The sequence below is a fragment of the Nuphar pumila genome, chromosome 5, assembly GCF_984573655.1.
Source record: "Nuphar pumila chromosome 5, dmNupPumi1.hap1.1, whole genome shotgun sequence".
NCBI classification, from domain to species: domain Eukaryota; kingdom Viridiplantae; phylum Streptophyta; class Magnoliopsida; order Nymphaeales; family Nymphaeaceae; genus Nuphar; species Nuphar pumila.
The window spans coordinates 5,968,780-5,991,780 of NC_143253.1; the positions used below are offsets into that span (position 1 = coordinate 5,968,780).

Sequence of the window (23,001 nt, forward strand, 5' to 3'; positions counted from 1 at the left end):
TCGTTCCGAATCTTATCTTTTATTGTATTTCCACACATCCATCTAAGCATCCGCATCTCAGCTACACTCATTTTTTGAATATGATGTCTCTTGGCAGCCCAACATTCCGTACCATATAGTAAAGCGGGTCTAATAGTCGTCCGATAAAACTTTCCCTTCAACCGCAATGGCATTCTACGATCGCATAGCACTTTTCCATTTCATCCACCCAACCTTTATCCTATGAATATATATATATATATATATATATATTCATTTTTGCCCTGCCGCACCCAAGGTTTTTGAAAGTGCCACACCCGCACCCATGTGACATAGACCACATTTAATTAAAGCCATGAATATAGAACTAAATGCTTTTAAGAAAGCTAACACTTGAGAAATAGTTAAACTTCCTCTCAACAAGAAACCTATTGGATGCCGGTGGGTTTTTAAAGTTAAAACTAAAAGTGATGGAACTTTAGAACGATATAAAGCCAGATTAGTAGCTAAAGGATACTCACAAGAATATGATATTGACTATGAGAAAACTTTTGCACTCGTGACTAAAATGACTAGTGTTAGTACCCTAATAGCTGTAGCATCAACTAAAAAATGGCTTATATATCAATTGGATGTTAAAAATGCTTTCCTTGGGATTTAACATTGAACAAGGAAAAACTCTTAAACTTTTAAAAGCATTTTAGGGTCTTAAGCCGACTCCCAAGGCTTTGTATGATAAATTTAGTGATGTCATGACTAGTATGGGTTTTCGTTCTTGTTATATTGACACTGCTTTCTTTGTGAAAAATATAAAAACTAGTATTGCTATTCTTCTACTATATATAAATGATATGATTATAACAGGGAATGATCAAATTGGTGTTCATAATGTTAAAATTATGTTAAAAGGTAATTTTTGATATGTCTGACTTAGGATTTTTAAGATATTTCATAGGAATTGAAGTTGCATACTCTCTCCGCAGATATATACTTTCTCAAATGAAACTTGCTGCAGATATATTTACTAAATCTAGAATTTCAGATGATAAGAAGGTGAAAACTCTTAAAGTAATTGATGTTAAATTAAGACTAAATGATGAGACTCTTCTAGAAGATCCCACACCCTACACACAACTCATTGACTCTCTCGCCTATCTGACCATTACCAGACCAGATATTGCTCATGCCGTTCACTCTGCTAGCCAGTTTCACTATGCTCCTACAATTGTCCACATGAGTGTTGTGCTAAGAATCGTCAGATACCTCAAGAATACCATCACTAAAGGGCTATTTCTATCATCATCTTCTTCATTAATTTTACTTGCTTATACTGACATTGATTGGGGATGAAACCTTAATGATAGAATCTCAACTACTATTTTTTTGTCTTTTTAGGAGATTCTTTGATTGCCTGGAGATGCAAGAAGCAGCAGAAAGTCTCGCTATCCTCTACTGAAGCTGAATACAGGGCTATGACAACTACCACTATGGAACTCGTTTGGTTACGAAGTCTTCTCAAAGATATGGGTTTAGACATCTAGAAGATCCCACACCCTACACACAACTCATTGACTCTCTCGCCTATCTGACCATTACCAGACCGGATATTGCTCATGCCGTTCACTCTGCTAGCCAGTTTCACTATGCTCCTACAATTGTCCACATGAATGTTGTGCTAAGAATCGTCAGATACCTCAAGAATACCATCACTAAAGGGCTATTTCTATCATCATCTTCATTAAATTTACTTGCTTATACTGACATTGATTGGAGATGAAACCTTAATGATAGAATCTCGATTACTGTTTTTTTTTTGTCTTTTTAGGAGATTCTCTGATTGCCTGGAGATGCAAGAAGCAGCAGAAAGTCTCGCTATCCTCTACTGAAGCTGAATACAGGGCTATGACAACTACCACTATGGAACTCGTTTGGTTACGAAGTCTTCTCAAAGATATGGGTTTAGACATCTCCAGTCCTTCGAAGCTATGCTGCGACAACAATCACACCTTCCATGAGCACACCAAACATATAAAGATGAACTGCCACTATGTACGTGATGAATATCTGAGATGAACGGTTACCCTGCCATATGTCACATCAGAGTATCAGTTGGCGGACTTCTTCACTAAAGCTCTTTTTGTTCTTTGTTTTATTTTTCTTCTTAGCAAACTTTCGGTCATCTCCCCGTAAAGTTTGAGGGGAGTGTTCAAATATATGTGCAATAACTGTTAGGGGTATTTTAGTCATTTTACATAGTTGTTTCTAGAAACAACTATCTTAATAGGTAGTTTATTTTTATTTTTTTATTTTATTTTTCTTTTATTTTCAATATTTAACATGCATTGGGGGTCCCACGTTATAGTCGTTGGAATCCCTGATATGACCGTTGGGGGCTCCCAATGACAACATGTGGGAGCTCCCAATGTTTCCCTTTTTCCCACTCTCTTTATGTATAAATAGGGGTGTTCTCCCCTTGTATTCTTAAGCTTCTGAGCTCTCATTCAATAAAGCTCTTTACTTTTTTATGTGTATAGCATTTTAAAGGCTTTTTTAATTGTCCTTACATCTTTACTATCTCCGTCTTGTGCCTTTGTGCTTATTGGACATTGTGAATGCATTAGCATTCTTGTATTACATTTCTGCATACTTCATTACACCGTTATCTTAACAGTTAGATACATGCTTCAGGGATTATATGGCAAGCATGTTGAGGACTTGAGTTATATGCTGCAATGGAGGCTATTTAAGTTGGCCTCCAAACTTCTGGCATAACACCTTGTAACATGAAGGGTGCATTCCCTGATATAGTTTGAGTCATGCTGCTACTCCTCCTCCTACTACCACTACAACTACAACTACCACTACGACCACTACTACTACTACTACCACTACCACTACCACTACCACTACCACTACTTACTACTACTACTATGCTGCTGCTGCTGAGCGTAGAAATCAATTGAACTTTTGATTCATAGTTCTCTATTTGATTCTTCAAATAAAGCCATGAAGATATGGTCAATGCAAAGTGATAGGTGTTCCCGTATTAGACAAAATTCACAAGGTTTTTTGCAAAAATATGTTTTAAATCCAAAAAAGAAATTGTAAAGTTTACAAAGAACTGTCGGTCTCAGTGTCGTTCACTGTTGCTATCACCAAGTTTCGTATGTGGACATGTATATGAAAAAGAGTGTTTAGGGTCTGGATCTCATACCAGACCTGGGTCCGGTTATGTACAGTTTTCATAGTATAACTTTGTCTATCTTTTTTTTTGGGGTCTGGATATTATACCAGACTCGGACCCAATGTACACTCAAACCTATTAATATGTACTTTAGGTCTCGATTTCTTTTTACATAAATCATGACAACCGCACCTCCTTTACTTCCTCTATTTTCTTTCTCTTTTCTCCATAGGTTCCAGAGCAGGTTCTCACATGGTATCAAAGCTAAGATCCATCTAGGGTTGAAGAGGCTTCCGAAAGGTGCGATCGACCGATCAAAGGTTTGGGGTCTCCTCTTTCTCTTATATTCTCCTCTTTCTCAGTTTCCTTTACTTCTTTCTACCTCTCGTTTCTCCATCTTCTTTCTAATTCTTCTCTGGTGAATTCATATCCACGTGGGTCTGATATTCACGTGAATCATTCTTTACGGAAATCCTGTGCACCTCAAAAAAAAAAAAGGGAAAAAGAAATTTTGTTTCACGTGAATCGCTGAAATCGATTCACCCATTCACGTGAAACCCCGATTCTTCTTTACTTGGGATCACATCCTCTCTGTGTCAAAAAAAGGGAAAATTCTGATTCACGTGAAACAACAAGCTGATTCACGTGAAACTGAAACGACCCACGATCTCTCTTCGCATCCTCTCTGCGTCAGATCTGAGATATCAAGTTATTTTTGCTGTTCGTATTGGCTGTGTAACAACGTCAGATCTGAGATATCTGATTCTGACACGATCTCTCTGATCTTTTTAAGTGTCTCCTCTTGTCGTCCTCTTGCTGTTACAGTCGATATTCACATTGCTCTGTCTGAAAATGCTTTTAGATTAACATTTTTATTACGTTAATCTCAAATCTCATAAAAGATTAAGGGAAAACTTAGGTCTGATTCACTTTTTTAATCTGACAGCCCCTGATCGTCAACTTTAAGGTTTCTTAGTAAAAAAAAAGAGGGCGATCAGCAAACTTCCCTAGCAGAAGACTGAGCTCTTTGTGAACACCCTTGTTAAATTTCCTTCCTCCATGGATTCTTATTCTTATCAATCGAGTCTCTCTTTGAGCTTTCTTAATCAACTCGTTTCCGAAAAATTAAACACCTCAAACTTCTTGATTTGGAAGAGACAAATCATATCTTTTATAAGGAGCCAAGGTCTCTTAGGCCACCTCGATGGAACCATTCCAGTCTCACTAGAATTTTTTACGAGAGAAGAGAAAGATGATAAAGGGGCAAGTTCAATTGTGTATGTCAAAAATGCAGAATATCTAAACTGGGAAATGAAAGATCAATCAGTAGTTGCTTACATCACTTCTACCTTGTCTCAAGAGGTTCTTGTTGCAATCCCTGACAATTGTACAACCCTGCAACTTTGGGAGAAATTGGTTCAGACGTATTCACAAGTTTCACAGGCAAGGATGGTTTTTCTCAAGAGAGAATTTCAGCTCCTAAAAAAAAGATTCCATGACCATCATGGAATATCTCAACAAGATGAAGACTATCACAGACCAACTTGCGGTTATAGGATATGCCGTGAGTGACAACGATATGGTGCAACAAACTCTGAGTGGATTGGGAGACGACTACAACATGATCGTCACTTCACTATTGTGCCTGCCGACTCTTCCTACTTTTGATGAGTTGCGAGCTAAATTGATTCGGTATGAAATGACCTTGAAGGGATTTTCTGAAGAAAAACATGCTCATTCAAATTCCCAAGCAGTTCTTGTCACAGGAGTGACTTATGGTCGAGGACGAGGGCGAGGAGGACAAGGGTGAAATGGACACGGAGGACGTGGATTGCTTCCCACTCCAAATATCACTCGGGGACAAAGGTCCATCCCCACTTGCTTCCTTTGCAACAAAATGGGACATATCAAGGCGAATTGTTGGCACAACCCCGAAAATAAAGGAAAGGCTCCACAGACAGAACAAAAAGGAAAACCCACTAATATCAGAGACAATGGAGAGATTAGAGATCTGTTAATATCTGCCCTGTCGGAATTGAAATTAAAGCAGAATGATCAAGGCACATGGTTCGTTAACTCAGGGGCAGCAACTCACGTGACCTGCAATGCAGGTAAACTTTCTAACCCTATCCCTTATTTTGGTAAAAGTAAAATTGTCACTGAAGATGGATCCTCCCATCCCGTTTCTCATGTTGGAAAATATGTCATTCCCATGTCACAATTCTACTCTTGAACTTACTGATGTCCTTCGTGCTCCAAATATCAAGAAAAATATTGTCTCTGTTTCTAAGCTTGTTGATGACAATTATGCTTCAGTCAAATTTACTCCCTTCTCTGTTCAGGTCAAGGACCTTCGCACAAGGGAAACATTCGCTGAAGGAAAGAGACGAGGTAATATGTATGTCTTTGAAGAAGCTCCATGTCATTCCGTCCGCCCTATTCATCCGGATTCAAAGTCTTCATTAGAGTCGTGTTCCTTTTCTTCAGCAAATATTTTTAGTATTTCTAAATGTAATAAGCCTTTCTTATGGCATAGTCGATTAGGACATTGTGAGAGTCATTTTATTGAGAAACTTGTTTATAATAATCTCATTCAAAAAGAAAGTCTCAATGTGGATGAGAAAAGCCCGAAGTGTTCCAGTTGTTTTTTTATGCAAAAGTCATGTATTGCCTTTCCATTCTATTAATAAGAGAGCTTCAAAGCCTTTTGAGGTAATATGTTCTGATGTATGGGGACCTGCCCCAGTTGTCTCTGGATCTAGGAGCAGATACTACCTAATCTTTGTTGATAGCTACTCTCGATACACCTGGATATACTTCATAAAAAATAAATCGAAAGTTTTCCTTTTGTTTCATTACTTTCTTTCCTTAGTAAGAAATCAAGTATCTGAGGCCATCCAATTCTTCCATTGTGATGGAGGTGGGGAGTTCTCATCTAGTGACTTTATTTCTTTTCTTCAAAATAATGGGATAGGAAGAAGGGTGTCCTGCCCTCACACCCCTCAACAAAATAGGATTGCTGAGCGAAAACACAGACATATCGTTGAAAGCGTCATGAATATGCTTCACGATAGTAACCTTCTCATTAATCTGTGGGCAGAAGCTTTTCACTCTGCCATGCATGTGATCAATAGATTGCCTATGGTTGTTCTATAAAATAAATCTCTCTATTACTGTCTTTTTGGAGCTCATCCTAATTATCATGATTTGCGTGTCTTTGGATGTGTTTGTTATGTGCATATTGATCGATCTCTAAGAAACAAGTTTCAGGACAAGGCTCAGAAGTGCAGATTTATGGGATATGCCGACGACTACAAATGATATAGGTGTTACGATCCTGACAACAGACGCATCAAAATCTCAAGAAATGTCATCTTTGATGAACACAATTTTGATCACAAAGCTGGCACATCAGATATGTTCTCTACCACCATCGAATTTTATTATCCTTGGCTGAATTCAGAACTTTTTGCTAGTTCCAATGAAGTCTGCTCTCTCGATTGTGGGCAGCAGGAAGAAGAAATTTATGAGAATATTGACACTTCGGGATTACAAAATGGGGAAGAAATACCACCCTTACCGGGCAGATACAAGCGCATTTGCTATACTAGACAGAGAATGACAGCGCTAGATCTTTCAAATCACAACTCAGCAGCTTCACCTACCTCCTCACATACTTTTGAGGTCAGAAGATCCAATCGCATGCGACACCCCATTGATAGGTGGGTCAGTTATAACAACTTCTCCTTGGACTTTCAGCTCTTCTTAACTGCTCTGAACAAGGAAGATGAACCTATCATGTATTATCAGGCAACTACTTCTACTAAATGGGTAGAAGCCATGAATGATGATATGCAAGCATTACGTGAATGTGGTACCTGAGAAATTGTCTTCAGACCACCTGACAAAAATGTTGTTGGATGTAAATGGGTCTACAAAATAAAGTATAAACCAAATGGAACAATTGAACGATACAAGGCGAGACTGGTTGCAAAAGGGTTCACTCAAGAAGCAGGACAAGGCTATGATGAGACATTAAATCCTGTCGTGAGAATGTGAACGTTTCAAATTATTCTTTCCCTGGCCGTTGAACATGGCTGAGTCAACTTGATGTTAAGAATGCGTTTTTGCATGGAGATTTGAAGAAGGAAGTCTACATGGAACAACCCCCTGGTTAAGAGCAAAACTGTAAAACACATGTGTGCAGGCTAAAAAGAGCTATCTATGGCTTAAAACAAGCATCTCGCTCTTGGTTTGACAACTTCTCACTTGAAATTCAGAGGCATGGGTTCTCACGTTCCCTACTGGATCACTCATTATTTATTTTTAGAAGTCAGAATGTGATCACTCTATCGTTAATTTATGTTGATGATATAGTTATCACAAAAAACTCTGAGGATAATATCAGAGAAGTTAAAAACCTATTAGGACAGAGATTCAAAATGAAAGATCTCAGAGCCTTGCGATATTTTCTTGGCGTAGAAGTCGATAGCCAGGCTCATGGCTTGACCCTCACTCAACACAAGTATACGATACATGTTCTCAGCAAGTCAGGTATGAAAAACTGCAAACCTTTAGCAACTCCTAGTGTGCTCCACCAAAAATTAAGTGCTCATGATGGAGACTTGTATGAGGATCCCACCAGGTATCGAAGCCTAATAGGAATGTTGCAGTATCTCACATTTACTCGACCTGATATTGTTTATTCAGTCAATCAAGTGTCTCAATTTATGCACGCACCACGTACTGGACATATGGAGGCGGTTAAGAGGATCCTCAGATATCTGAAAGGGACCATTGAAGATGGGTTGATATATTCTCCACAGTCGTCTGGTAAGAATGTGCGTGAACTTACTATATACTGCGATGCAGACTGGGCAGGAGATCTTGATGAGCGAAGGTCTATGTCAGGATATTGTGTTTTTATTGGGAGAAACCTAGTCTCTTGGAGTAGTAGAAAACAAAAGGCTGTTGCTAGATCAAGCACTGAAGCTGAGTATAGATCCATGGTTGCTGCTACTGCTGAAGTCACATGGGTCAGGCATTTACTAACTGAAGTAGGAGAAGCGATCTCTCCGTCTACCTTACTGTGTGACAATCAAAGTGCTCTCAATATGTCGTTCAATCCCGTACACCACAGTCGCGCTAAGCATATTGATATCGACCAACATTATGTGAGACAAAAGGTGAACGAAAAAGAAATTGAGCCTGAATTTGTTAACACTGAAAGACAAGTTGCAGGCATTTTTACCAAGGGTTTGACAAAAGATCGCTTTTGGATACTTAAAGGCAAGTTGTTCATGGTTCAGAACCATGATCAACTTGAGAAGGGGTGAAAAAGAGTGTTTAGGGTCTGGATCTCATACCAGACCCGGGTCCACCCTTTCTCTTTTCTCCACAGGTTCCAGAGCAGGTTCTCACAGTATGGCTGGTAAGAATGTCCAGGAGCCATAGATATTATAATCAACCATCAGTTTAGTAACCTTGTATATTAAATTGTGTAAGCATTGTCTGAAAGTAGTGAGCTGAGTTAGAACATCCAGTCATCCTAAAACCATCTTGTGCAATTCATCTTCATAGAAATTAAAATTTTGGTGACAAATTTTGGGTGGTTCATCTTCAAATTTCCCAGTTCTCCTAGTAAGTTTGATAAACAATCCAGGAACTCCATCAAGGCTAGGGGCACCACTATCATGGAAGATGTCTGATTTTTATTTGATAAAAATCAGTTCCAGGAGGGATGTACTGTGCCTTTCTCTCTCCGGATAGAAACGAATATGTTCCACTCTAGTGATTGAAACAAAATTGGAAATGATTTGAGCTGTTTTCCTTATCCATCTGAGCTTCAAGACACAATATCTACATTTCTGTTGTCTGGTTGTGTTTGTCTGTCTCCTTCACGAATTCCAATCAACGTAGAATGTAAAATATTAGTCATTGTTCTCCAGCTACTGTATGTCTGGCTTTTGCTTCCGGAGACTTGCAATTGCTTCTATGCTCATACATGAATTGTCTACCGCATTAATGGACCAGGGAAGCAGCTTGGATGGTTGATATCAAGCATCTTTCTATGTCTATGACATCAAAATCTCCTTAGTTTAAAAAATGTGTGTTGTCATAAACAGTTAGTTTAGCCTTTTGGTCTCTGTTGGTTCGTTCACATATGTTTCAAGATTCAGGCCTAAATACTTGAACTTTTAGCAATAATGAACCTGCAACAGGCATTACCATCCAACACCTTGAAAGAATTGAAAGCTTGAGTAGTTGAAACCCATTTAGAGTTCTTCTCAAAGAGGCTGGCCATGCTAATGTGGTTAGGTAGGTAGCAGGCTCGTCTTAGTGAAAAAGTGTTGGAAATCACAGAAACACTGATGCATGAACTTATTTCTTTTGACTTTCATTACACATGCATGGAAAGTTTATTCTAATAAATCTAAGTTTGGTTGGATAATACCGTTACAATTTAATTCTTCATGGGTTAATGTTTAAATTTTAAAGTGATCTTATGTTATAAGATTTGTTGTTTGAATGATCAAATAATGGAGGGACTGGTGTGAAAATTCTTCACACATATTTACTTATATATATATTTTTGGAAGAAACCCAAGAATCTTGGACAATTTTTGTTCATTTATGCATATGATTCATTTGCAGAAGAGTCTGGCCTTTCAATGTCCTTTTCCCCTTATATTATTGTAATTGGCCTATCAATACTTTTTCCAGGTCTGCATGATGGAATTCTTTCTTTGGTTAGGCAGGTTGGCAAAAACACTAAAAGTTGTCTCTGTAGTTGATTTTATAATGCATTGTTTGAAAGGGGTTCCTTGTAATCAGAGATTATCTGAGTTTCTTTGATTTATGCAGGTCAGTGAGGAGCTAGGTCTTGGTAAATGTAACTCGAGGAATTACTGTAGCAAATAACAATGACTGCTGTACAAAGACTTTATGACACTTGTAAAGCATCCTTTACTTCAGATGGACCAATATCTGCCGAAGCCCTTGAAAATGTTCATGCTATTTTAGGTATGTAATGTATTTGCTTACACTTTTGGATCTGAGTCATGTTTACAAATCAATTATTCACGATCATGTCATTGATAAAGGAAATTCATGTTGGCTTGCCATGCTTTGTTATTTTGTTAATGAAACCTACTTTTAACATTTTCCTTTTCTGATCAAGTTTTTAAATTGCGGGGATACCTTGGCCTGTAGACCACATTACTCTTTAGTCACTTGGTCTAGAAGGACTTTGGGATGCTTAAAATGCTTGCTTGTGTGTCAATCCAAAGTTAAAGGGCCTGGTATTATTGTTCTAGTTGAGGTGATAATATGCATAATGCAATTGATCTAAAAAGATCTATTCCAAAATTCTGTTTCTATGTATGATTTTTTAGCTTGTGAAGTATCACAATGCAGAATTAAACTTTTTTAGCTTGTGAAATATCACAATGCAGAATTAAACACACACACACACACACACACACACACACACACACAAACAAAATGCAGCGATACAGCAAAGCGGGAAAAGATGTTGAGGTTTAAAATAAAAAAATTCAATTCCTGTTGCAGATGTTGCATTGGGACCAGGACATGCATTTATTTTTTTTGTTTATTGATTCTGATTTTGATGAAGTGTGCCATTATGTTACGAGAAATATTTGTGTTCTTATAGTCATAGCATCATTTTGGCACTTCTGGGCTTTATGCTTCCAGAGCCGATCTGTCTAAGTTGCTCCTAATTACTCAGGAAGCATAGATTATGCATTCGTCAACTTATTTCTTTTTTTATATATAAAGGCATCGACTCTGATAGAATAACTATTATGTGCATCTTTTTGCATCATACATTACTGTAATAGTTCCTTGGTTTGTATTGTTAGTTGATTCTAATTCATTATAATGATCTGCTAAATAATAGTTCTAGGAGCACTGATTGATCTTGAAGTGTTTTTGCACCATGGATGTCGCTAGCATAATTTTACAGGACTACAATCCAAACGAAATCTTATTCATCTAGAGGCATCTTATGGTTTAAAATTTATAATTATAAGAGTTCTCATATGATCACATATGCTGTGCTATTTTCACAGCTTATGTGATGAACTTGCTATTCCCGAAAAATCTACTGAGTTTGTGTGCGATTGTCAAATCTTTTCATCTTAAACTTGTCTGTTTCAGATGATATCAAACCTTCTGATGTTGGTCTTGAATCTGAGGCACAGTTAATGCGGGGATGGAAAGCTTCACAGCATGGTATGAATGGAAAGAAAGGTCCCAATGGAAGCCACCATTACCCACCTCCGATCACCTATCTGCATTTACATGAATGTGAAAGCTTTTCAGTAAGTCTTTATTCTTTGAAGAATTTCTTGAGCTTTCTGATGGTTGATTGAAGTTTTTTGATTATAAGAAGTAAAGTAAAAAGTACATGAACCGAACAAACAGTTGGATATTTAACTTCTGCTGGTTAGATGGAAAATTCTGGTTTCATGTAATCTGGACTCATCTAAGACTTGCTGGAATGCCTAAGGCCATCTATTGTTACATTTGCAGATAGGAATATTTTGTATGCCACCTTCATCAATTATTCCTCTCCATGATCATCCTGGAATGACCGTGCTGAGCAAGCTTCTATATGGTTCATTTCATGTGAAGTCATATGACTGGATCGATTTGCCAGAGGGCTTTGATACATCAAGAGGTGCACTTTTCTCTCCTCATGGAATGTCTCTGCTGCTTTGTTATGCATGCTTCCAATGCTTATGGGTGCCATGCTGAAGATATCATTAATTTGTAGTTGAGCCATCAAAATATTATCAGTCTATTCATCATTTTTTGCTTTATTCTATTGCAACTATCTCTTTCTGTGGTCACGAAATTCTGAAACTACAGGTTATTGACCCGAAAATTCTTTTGGAAAATCTTGGAAATCAGAAAAAGAAAAGAACTGGTGAAAGAGTGAAAGAGTGAGAATAGTTCAGAAAGAATATAAGAATTGAGAATCATTCTAATAAAATACTATCTAAATGCTTTGAAGTCAAGGCAAGCAATATTATTTGTTTTCAGAAAAATCTTTCGATATCTTTGCAACTTTTAATAAACAGAAAGAAAAATATGGGGACATTTAGTATTCCTTTCAAGTATTCTTGTAATATCATGATATATTGAAATTTGGGATATTATGCATGTATGGAACTTTTCAGTTTTTTTTCTCTTTTTTGAAATCTCACAAAAAAAATGGTGATATTTCCAAACTATTGGTGATATTTGTGCTGATAAAATAACCCTTTACTGATAGTTTCTTTTTTTATTGAATTATCTTAGTTCTGGTGAGGATAGCTTGACTGGGCTAGGCATTCTTTTCAACATTTAAGATAGTTGTGCATCTTTTTCTCAAATTGAGCAGCATAATTTAAAAATAAGGTCATGCCAGATTCCAAAGATATTCAGTCTTATAATATGCACTGTGGAAGTTATTCTGATTCTAGTGCACTAAGGACGTTCATAGTCTTTGTAATCCATGGAATAGTGGTTTAGAAAAGTGCCCTGCAATCAAGTGCCAGATCTTAACCATTTGCAAAATATCCAGGATGAATCATCATGATGGCTTGAGAAGTGAAGTTTGTAGCTTCCTGTTCTGGGCCCTCCTTTTGGATGCATCAAATTCATGCCAGAGAACCTTGACAGCCACATTGAACCTAATGTTGTCACTGAGGAGGGTCTTCCACTATTTTTAGCTCACCGTTCCTATTTTCGATTTTGATCTCATTCATCTGATTGCTATGTCACAGGAACTCGGCATAGAGGCCGCTGCACCCTCATCAACGCGACGCCGGTGCGGGTGCCGCACCCGCTGCTGTCAATGTGACCCTGGACCACACCCAGGGTTATTTTTGTCCAAAATAGTTACACTAAAAAAAATCTAAATTATTTAAAGTTTGAAAAGTTGTGCATTAAATATTTTTCTTTTACTGTTTTTAAAAAGTTGTGCCATTACGTTCTTTTATACTTTTTATAGAGCTTTGTCATAAATGCATTAATAGAAAAAGTGAAAACTGCATTGAAATGAATTTCTATATTAAATGGGGAGAACTGAGTAGGTCGGATTTTGTATTAAATGGAGAGAACCAGTAGGTAAAACTTTTGTATTAAATGCATTAATAAAAAAAGTGAAAACTGCATTGAAATAGACTTTTGTATTAAATGTATATAAATACAAATCTGATTAAGCAATACTCAATTAAAAATTTGATTAATCAATACTTCTAAATTTTTTATTTTTTCCGGTGAAAAACAGATTTTTTTATTGGGAGCTTTTTTTATGGATAAGTTATATATATATATATATATATATATATATATATATATATATATATATATATATATATATATATATATATATATATATATATACCCTCCTGCACCCCCGCACTCAAGTTTTTTTAAAGTGCCGCATCGCCGCACCCGCACCTATGTGACAGTCTGATTGGTAGTGGAAAGAAAAGTTTCTCCTAGTATTGGATTGCTCGTATAATCCATATTATAACTGCTGCCAAAATAAATGGTTGCCAATCATGGGAAAGGGAAAAAGAGGTGGGGGTGTTAGATGAAGGGAAAAAAATTAAAACTAAAAAACAAGGTTAAAAATGGCATTTTATTTTTGACTTTATGTTTTCCGGCCACAATTTAAGGAAACTCTGGGTCTCACTTTGGCGATTGTAATGAAATGGTGGTCGTCCACGACCGCCCTTGGAATACTCAAAAGAAGTGTCTAAAAGACACTTTAAGCAAAGCCCTTAAAAAGGGTAAGATAGGAACAACACAAATAAATAATTTTATTTATGTAAAGGGATGCTTGAAAAGCATTACAAGAAGTGTTTTTACATGAGGGAGCTGTACCCCTATTTATACAAGAGCAAAGGGGAGAGCTCATAAGGAGCTCTCCTTTCTAGTCGTTGGACTAGTCCAACGGCTATGTCACATGGGTGCGGGTGCGGTAGGGGCAAAAATGTAATATATATATATATATGTATATATATATGTATATATATATGTATATATATAAGGGGGGGGGGTCCAGGGGTTCCCCCCGGCGTGAGTCCCGCTGCGCTGTCAGCGGATGGGGGTTCAGGGGGCGTTCAGGGGGGCTATAGGGGGGAACCCCCCCCCCGCAAGTTTTTTTTTAAATTCCGCAGCACATTTCATAGGGCATTTTTTTTTAAAGTCCAAAAAATGGACCGAAATGACCCTGGGTGCGGTCAACGCACCCAGGGTCAGGTTGACCGCACCCGCGTCGACGCAGGTGCGGCACCCTGCTAGCCGAATCCTTGTTACATAGTCCAACGGCTAGAAATCTAGTCGTTGGACTAGTTCCAACGACTAGACAGTTTGGTTAAGTTTCGGTTGGAACTTAACCAAACTATATTATCTAGTTCAATATGAACTAGATAATATATATTACATAAAAAATGAAAGAAAAATAAAAATAAAAATAAAAAATAGAAAAATATATAATAAGCGAAAGTTTATCTAAAAGGAAGTGGAATTTGGGAACTGCGAGAGGTTTGGTGAAGAAATCTGCTAATTAGTATTCTGATGTAACATATGGCAGATCAATGGTGCCATGCAGGAACTGCTCTCGGACATAGTGACAATCCATCTCTATGTGTTTGGTGCGTTCATGAAAGGTCCGGTTGCTTGCGATGTAGATTGCATTTTTATTGTTGCAGCACATGCGCGAGGCCTGTGTTGCTTCAGCTCCCATGTCAGCTAACAGTCTTCGGAGCCAAACAACCTCCATTGTGATAGCTGTCATGACTCTATATTCGGCTTCAGTGGAGGAAAGAGAAACCTTCTGCTGCTTCTTGCACCTCTATGATATGAGGGATTCATCTAAAATCACACAAAACCCAATGCTTGAGTGCCTATTATTAGAATCACCCCCCCAATCAGCATAAGTATAAGCAATGAAATCTAAAGAGGATGATGCGAACAAAAAGAGTTCTCGTGAAAGAAAACTCTTTAAATATCTAATAATGCGTAAGACTGCTCTCATGTGAACAAAGGTGGTGGGGGGGGGGGGCTGAAAGAATGTAGCAATCCCTAATAAGGATTGTTTCTTCAACACTCACAAAGAGGATTTACGAAACAAAGGCATTCACATAAAAGAGCTCACACTCATACACAATACCCAAAAAAGGGTATACATAAAATAAAGAACAAGATTTCATAAACTTGGGAGAGAACTCCCATAAGAACAAAGAACAAAGAACAAAGAACAAAGAATGCTTTACAAGGGGAAACAACCCCATATTTATAGAAGAAGGGGAGAGGAGCCTCAAGGTAGTCATTGGACTCGCAACGGCTCCCTTGGAGCTGCACCTTTTTGACTTGGTCAAAAAGGCCTTTTTGACTAGTCAAAAAGGTGAAGCCTAGAGGTGTCCTAAAATTGGGTTTTAAGTGAGTTCTAGTTAGGTTTAGACTAGAACTAAACTAACTAAAAGAAAGAAAAACATTACAAGGGATTACATTAGTTGTCTATGAGATATGAGCTACCTATGAGATTACATATTTTAACAGGGGCATGTTGAAATTGACTAGCCGTGTGGACGGCATGTGCAATGTCTGGCCGAGTGATAAAAATGTAGGAAAAAGCTCCAACAAGTTGTCTAAATGGAGTAGGATTTTCAAGTCATTCTCCTTCATCAATTTTCATCTTAACATTAACTACTTTTGGAGTATCTAGATGCCAGACCTGCAAACAATGTCAGAAGCAAATTTAGATTGAGATATCAAATACCCTCTGGGGGAATAAGCAACTTCTATTCCTAGGAAATATCGTAATAGTCGTAGATCAGACATCTCAAAATGAGTTTTAAGAAGAGTTTTGATATTAGCAACTTCTGTTTGTCACATCCAGTGATGATCATATCATCCACATAAAGAAGAAGAATGATGATACCTGCATCAGATTGCTTAATAAACAAGGCAGTGTCAGTCAAACAAGAACGAAAACCAATATTAGTCATAACATGACTAAACCTGTCATACCAGGCTTTTGGTGCCTGTTTAAGACCATAAAGAGCCTTCTAAATACGAAGAATTTTACCCTTAGGAAGACTAATACTAGGAGGAGCTTTCATGTACACTTCTTCTATAAGACTTCCATTTAAGAAAGCATTTTTAACGTCCATTTGAAATATAGGTCATTTCTTAATAGAGGCTAAGGCAATTAAAGTTCGAACTGTGGTCATTCGAGTCACAGGAGCAAATGTTTCTTCGTAATCAATGCCATACTCTTGAGCATAGCCTTTGGCTATAAGTCGTGCCTTATATCTTTCTAGGGTCTCATCACTTTTGGTTTTGACTTTATAGGTCCAGCGATAACCTATAGGTTTCTTTCCAAGAGGTAGATCTTGGATGGACCAAGTATTGGCTTTTTCTAAGGCATCTAGCTCTAATTTCATAGCGTCAATCCATTTTGCATGATTTTTGGCTTCAAGATATGAGGAAGGTTCAACGTAGGATTGAATAAAAGCAAGAGCTGCCCTATATGAGGGTGAAAAGGACTCATAAGACAAACTTTCCGAGGGGTCTAGAGATTCTAGAAGTCCTACGAGGAGGAGCTTCAAAAAATCTTTCTAACGCACATGGAGGGCGTTGCTCTCCAATTCTTCGTCTTGAATACTGAAGACTAACATCCCTACTAGTTTGATCTTCAATATCATGTTCATAGCTAGTAGGGCTTTGATCATTGTCAAAAATACATTCAAAATCCTCTTCATCGGATTTGGAAGTTAAGTCAATTAAAAAGGAATATTCAGTAATATCCTTGGGTTTTTCACTTTAAAAAAAAAATCTTTTTCAAGGAAGGTCACGTTCCTTGACACATATAGCTTATTAATATTAACATCGTAACATTTGTACCCTTTTTTATTTTCGGCATATCCTAAAAAGGCACATGGAATAGCACGAGGAGAGAACTTATCATTTTTGTTTGTAAATACAAAACATTTGCAACCAAATACTCTTAACCTGGAGTAGTCTGGAGCTAAGGTATAAAGTTTTTCAATCGGAGATATGTTTTCTAAAGAAGAAGATGGCATTCGATTTATAAGATAAGTAGCAGTTAAAGCTGCTTCAACCCAAAATCTTTTTGGCATTTGACTTGCTATTAGCAAGGTCCGAGTGGTCTCCATAATGTGACGATGTTTGCGTTTTGCAAGACCATTCTGTTGCGGGGTATTTGGGCAAGATCGTTGATGAATAATGCCATATGAATTAAGATAGTTTTTAAACTCTCCAGACATAAATTCTCCCCCTGAATCACTGCGAAAAATGGAGACATTACTTTGAAATTTGTTTGTGACCATTTTATGAAATATTTGAAAGTGAGTAAAAACTTCAGATTTATGTTTAAGAAAATAAATCCAAGTATGTCTAGTACAATCATCTGTAAAAATGACATAATATGCGAAACCACCTTTAGAAATCACTGGTGCAGGTCTCCAAACGTCCGAATGTATTAACTCAAGAGGTTTTGAAGAGACAAAAGTTCTACTAAAGAAAGATAATCTTTTCATTTTTCCCAGAATACAGTCTTTACAAACAAAATTTTCAGATTTACAAAACTTTCCCAAACTTGGAAAATATTGGATTTTAGACACATGAGGATGGCCAAGTCTTTTGTGCCATAAGTCTATTTTCAATTTCTGAACATTTAAACAAAAAACATTCTTGGGTAGTTCCAAAAAGTCCATGTAATACAGTCCTTCTCTATGGCCTTCCCCAATCAGTTTCCCTGACTGGCGATCCTATATCCAGCAACCATCAGAGGAGAAGGATATATTACATCCATAATCAGAAATTTGAGAAACAGATAAGAGATTCAAATTAAGTTTTGGGATATATCTAACTTATGGAACACAAAAAGTTTTGGTTTTTTCAAAACACCCAATTCCCTTTATTTCAAGAGATGTTCCATCTGTTGTAAAGACTTTTGAAATACTTGAGTTATTTTTAAAACATTCAGATAAACATTTATAATGCGGGGTCATATGAAATGAGGCACCAAAATCTAAAAGCCAAGGAAAGTTACCTGAACCGAAAACAGATGCAACTGCCGCTCAAGTTGAGGCTTCAGCAGAAGAAGAGGCCTTTTGAAGAAGAGGCTGAAGAATCTCCAAAAGTTGAGCCATATAAACAGGTGCATCTTGGTCTTTTGATTTTTCAACTGATGCAACCTTCTTTTCATCTCTTTTCTTTAATTTTGGACATTGAGGTCTATAGTGCCCCGGTTCATGACAGTGATGCAAATCACTTTTCTTTTATCAAACTCGCCATTTTGCCTCTCAAAATGAGGTGGCCTGTAAGTGCGAGTATGATTCCCAGGCCTAGACACAACTACGACAAAATCATCAACTTTAGAGGAACCTTTTCGGAGACGATTTTCCTCCATTGTTAATTCTTCAATAGTTTCAACAATGGACGGAATTTTTCCCCGGTGAAGAATGGCCGATTTGGTGGTTTCAAATTCCGGCCTTAATCCAATTATAAACTGGTAAAAGTGTTCGACATCTAGTTGCTTTTGACGAAGCTCGATGTCTTCGACACAATGCCACTTTGGTTCTAAGAGAGAAAGTTCCTCCCAAAGTTTCGACAACCCATTGTAGTATTCACGAATCGTTTTATCTCCTTGGGTCATTATTCGAACCTTTTCTTGGAGGTTGCACACATGTGCAATATCTTTAAGGGAATACATATTTTTAAGGTATTCCCATGCCTTATCGGCATGATCAAACTTGGCAAGACTTGAACACTTTTTAAGGTCAACGCTATTGATAAGCCATGACATTATTTTTGCATGAGCCATTCTCCACTCCTTCCATTTTTTCTCATAAGAGGCTAGGGCCTTGATTTTCTCCTCTTCCGATAGAGGAACCTCTTTATCTCCCTCGTTTTTGGTAAGAGATAGTTTAGGGTCTGACTCGGAACCATCCATAATCCCCCAAAGACCTTTTCCCCATATATGGTGCTTCATGATTGAAGCCCATGTTACATAGTTCGTATCACATAGTTTCATGGGAACGATGGTGACTTTATCATTGTCATCCATCGATTACAAGGGAAGGGAAAGAATAGGGATAGAAGAAAAGAACAATAAAAGAACGAAAAAGAAAGAGATACAAGATGTAGAAACTCTTCCAATGAAGTGATAAAACATTTCTCTTCACGTGGCGAAATGCTTTTGCAAAGGGCACAGAAACCGAGACAGCTTTTCTCCAAGATCTAATATTCCCGTAGCTCTGATACCATGTAATGAAATGGCGGTCGTCCATGATCGCCCTTGGAATACTCAAAAGAAGTGTCTAAAAGACACTTTAAGCAAAGCCCTTAAAAAGGGTAAAATAGGAACAACACACACATAAATAAATAATTTTATTTATGTAAAGGGATGCTTGAAAAACATTACAAGTGTTTTTACAAGAGGGGGCTGTACCCCTATTTCTACAAGAGCAAAGGGGAGAGCTCATAAGGAGCTCTCCCTTCTAGTCGTTGGACTAGTCCAACGGCTAGAAATCTAGCCGTTGCACTAGTTCCAACGACTAGACAGTTTGGTTAAGTTCCGGTTGGAACCAAACTATATTATCTAGTTCAATATGAACTAGATAATATATATTACATAAAAAATGAAAGAAAAATAAAAATAAAAATAAAAAATATATAATATATATAGTAATAATATTATTATATTATTATTATTATTATATATATATGTTACATTTTAACAGCTATATCAACAAAAGGTTGTGTCTATGTTTCAGAAACATGGGTCTGTATTTAGAGTTTAGGGTAAAAGATGGGTCTCCATTTGGAAGTTTCCTTTTCTTTTCTCTGTTTCTTCTTTTACTGGATCGGGAAGTGGTGCTGCATTTCTAGACGCTCAAATACATGTTATTATGCTTGTGATCTCATTTTGTCATTTTAGGCTTTTTTGGTAGATGTAATTGTGACATCATATAATATCATATTCCATGCATGAAGAATTTTTTAGTACCCTCTCAGCAAGCAACAGACGGACTTCCAGATTTATTTTAATGGGCATTTGTTTTGTTGTTTGCAGCACGACCAGCAAAGCTTGTCAGAGATGGTGAGATGAGTGCACCATGTGCAACCACCACTCTTTATCCAAGGAGAGGTGGAAATATCCACACTTTCAAAGCCTTGACTCACTGTGCTCTTCTTGATGTACTATCCCCCCCTTATTCAGCATCAGATGGCCGGGATTGCATGTATTTCCGGAGATCTCCAAGAAAGGACCTGCCTGGTAATTACTGTTTTCCTTGTGTGCTATATTTTATTCTCTGGATCTATATGTATTTTGTCGGTACATAGTGTTATGTATTCAAACCATACTGGTTGCCGAGCGTACCATATGCTAAATGCTGCTGGGTAATGGTAATGAGCTCGAGCTGGTTTTGCTTTTATAGACATAGCCAGCTATAACCGCAGGTAAAGCAATGAGAATGAAAACTTGATCCTTGTTGAGTACTTTTGGCGAGAGAGAGAGAGACCTGTTTAAGTGGATTGAACTTGTGTTGGTGATGACAAGTCTGACTGAGATATGTTACTGCAAACAAAGACTCAACAACAATAATTACTGTTCCAAGTTTGCAAATTCTAAAATTTTGGTGTTTGTTCTGTTCTATGTTGCAGGTTTTGTACAAGGAGCTGGCGTCAAGGCCTCTGATTTCACTTGGCTAGAAGAGCATCAACCCCCTGATAGCTTTGTGGTTCAGAGGGGAATTTACAGAGGCCCTACCATCTCCCCGTGATGCACTTTGCTTTGATGGTGTAACATAATATCCAGCAAATGACTCTGATTTTGAGGTTTCTTGTTTCCCTTGAACTGGCGCGTATATTACTTTGTCCATAAATTAGAAATAATGAGCCATCTTATTGTAGTGGTTCCAGCCTTGGTCTGTACATGCTGTGGTACAATTTCTTGAAGCTTGATTCATTGTTTGCGAGTGTCCAGCACCTGTGGGGGGCTCACATCTATATGCAATTTGAGGTATAATTCTAATCCAATTTGGCATAAGTTATGTAGCACCAGCATCATCAATTTTTGTATTGAGTTCCTGCTTTCGAGTAAATGGTTGTTAATCTCTGTAAAAGCCTGTGATGTCCTTATCTTTATGGAATAATTCAATGTGTGTCAACTGAGCAGTCTTACTTTTTGTGGCCGGTTGCTTTATTACCTGTTTGTCGGTGAAATTGCAGGCCTAGTTAGGACTCATTATTTGCAGAATTCATACGTTGAAGAGCAACTTCCAATTCCTCAAAGTAGGTCCTCATAAAATGCTTTGTCTGGCATTTTTTCAGCTGACTATCTAACCTGGAGAATTGAAGGGACTTTAGCCTCTTTGGTCATTGACTTGTATCAGATAGACAAACTTGACATCGAGTTTGGTTCCAAAATAATAAAAGAAAAAGGTTTTGGTTTTTTCCCTTCATGGGTCCTCCACAAGACCTAACTAAACTTTTCCTGCCAGATCGTATACCATTGTTTGCCAGGCATGTGATTAGGCTTCTAAAATATCCAAGGTCCACTTCATGAGGGCAACAACATTCTGGGTACTTTCTCTGATCATGTTGGGTTCCTAGATTTTCTTTGGATCTTGTTTTGCGATGCCCTGTAATTCTTGGGTTTTCTTAAGATCATGTGATGGTAAATCACAAACACAACACTTTCTCAAGTTAGTGAAGCATGAGAAAAGTACTTGTTATTGTGATTGTCAACTATGATTGTTCTTCTTGTTAAAGTTGGTCACAGGATTGGCCTTGTGACCAACAATCACATCTTCTACCTTCTCAGCTGTGATGCTGATAGTTCATCCTCACCTGTCACCAAAGCAAACGTGCGCTTGGTGTGCCCTCAATTCAGATTCAGAATTCCACTCGAGCATGCTTGTGGCCATTATACTTGGGAAGTTATCTTAGAAAGTAGACCACATTTTTACCCAAGCGAGAAGGTTTTCCAGTTTTTGCAAGCGTCATTTTTTGCATGAAAAATGACAATATTTGAAAAATGATGATACTGTACAAAAATATGACATGTTTTCAGAAAAATGCCTTGCAATTTTTGCTGTTCTTTCCATGTCTAAAACCGTAAATACCCAACTTCACTGTGACACTTTTAACCCTTGCATGTGCGAAACTGATGAACTTCGCGTGATATATCGCTTTGCTTCTTGGGTAACAACCAACCACTTAAAAAGAGTTTTACACTTTTGGTGGACATCACAAAGATGAAGGTTGCATAAAATTTATCTGCGAACTTTTATGTTAATTTCAAACTTTGGAACATTGCACATATGTTACGTTCACAAATAATTTTTTGCTAACTTTGCTCAAAATTTGGAACGTTGCGTATATTTCATGAATGTACTAATGTTGTGAGTATCAAAATTGAAACACCGCAACCCAGAATCTTTTCTCAAAATTTTTTAGGGTTATTTGTGGTTCTTAACCGGTGGTCTCCAACCTGCTTTTCGGGAGTGACTTTAAGGCATCTAAGGCATCTTTGAGTGTATATAAGTTATCTACAACATTAGTGATTATAGATTTTTTTATTGTTTTGTATTTTTTGAGTGTAAATTATATGTTTTTATTCAAAAAACATTGACATTCATACATTATTTATATATATTATGATTTATAAATTGTATGATATGCTAAATGTTTTATAAATTTACAGTTGCTTTTGTAAATGATATATTCAAAAACATATTCATAGTTTTGATGACATGTTTTGTAAATATGTAATGTTTTAT

The 23,001-nt window shown here is 37.3% G+C and overlaps 1 protein-coding gene across 7 annotated transcripts in view; it reads left to right on the forward strand.

Moving 5' to 3' along the window:
* LOC149836587 (plant cysteine oxidase 4-like) overlaps window positions 1-21,660 on the forward strand; it is a 28,858-nt gene extending 7,198 nt beyond the window's left edge. For 4 of the 7 annotated variants that reach the window (XM_090005457.1, XM_090005458.1, XM_090005456.1 and 1 more), the window contains 5 exons: window positions 10,028-10,186; window positions 11,345-11,508; window positions 11,720-11,867; window positions 20,289-20,492; window positions 20,882-21,394. In XM_090005457.1, coding sequence (XP_089861583.1) covers window positions 10,087-10,186; window positions 11,345-11,508; window positions 11,720-11,867; window positions 20,289-20,492; window positions 20,882-21,000 — 735 coding nt within the window. In that variant the 5' untranslated portion in view covers window positions 10,028-10,086 and the 3' untranslated portion in view covers window positions 21,001-21,394. Of the gene's footprint in view, window positions 1-10,027; window positions 10,187-11,344; window positions 11,509-11,719; window positions 11,868-20,288; window positions 20,493-20,881; window positions 21,395-21,448 lie in introns of those variants that run through there. The other 3 variants (XR_016431814.1, XR_016431813.1, XR_016431812.1) reach the window with 3 other exon arrangements.
* The last annotated feature ends 1,341 nt before the right edge of the window (window positions 21,661-23,001 follow it).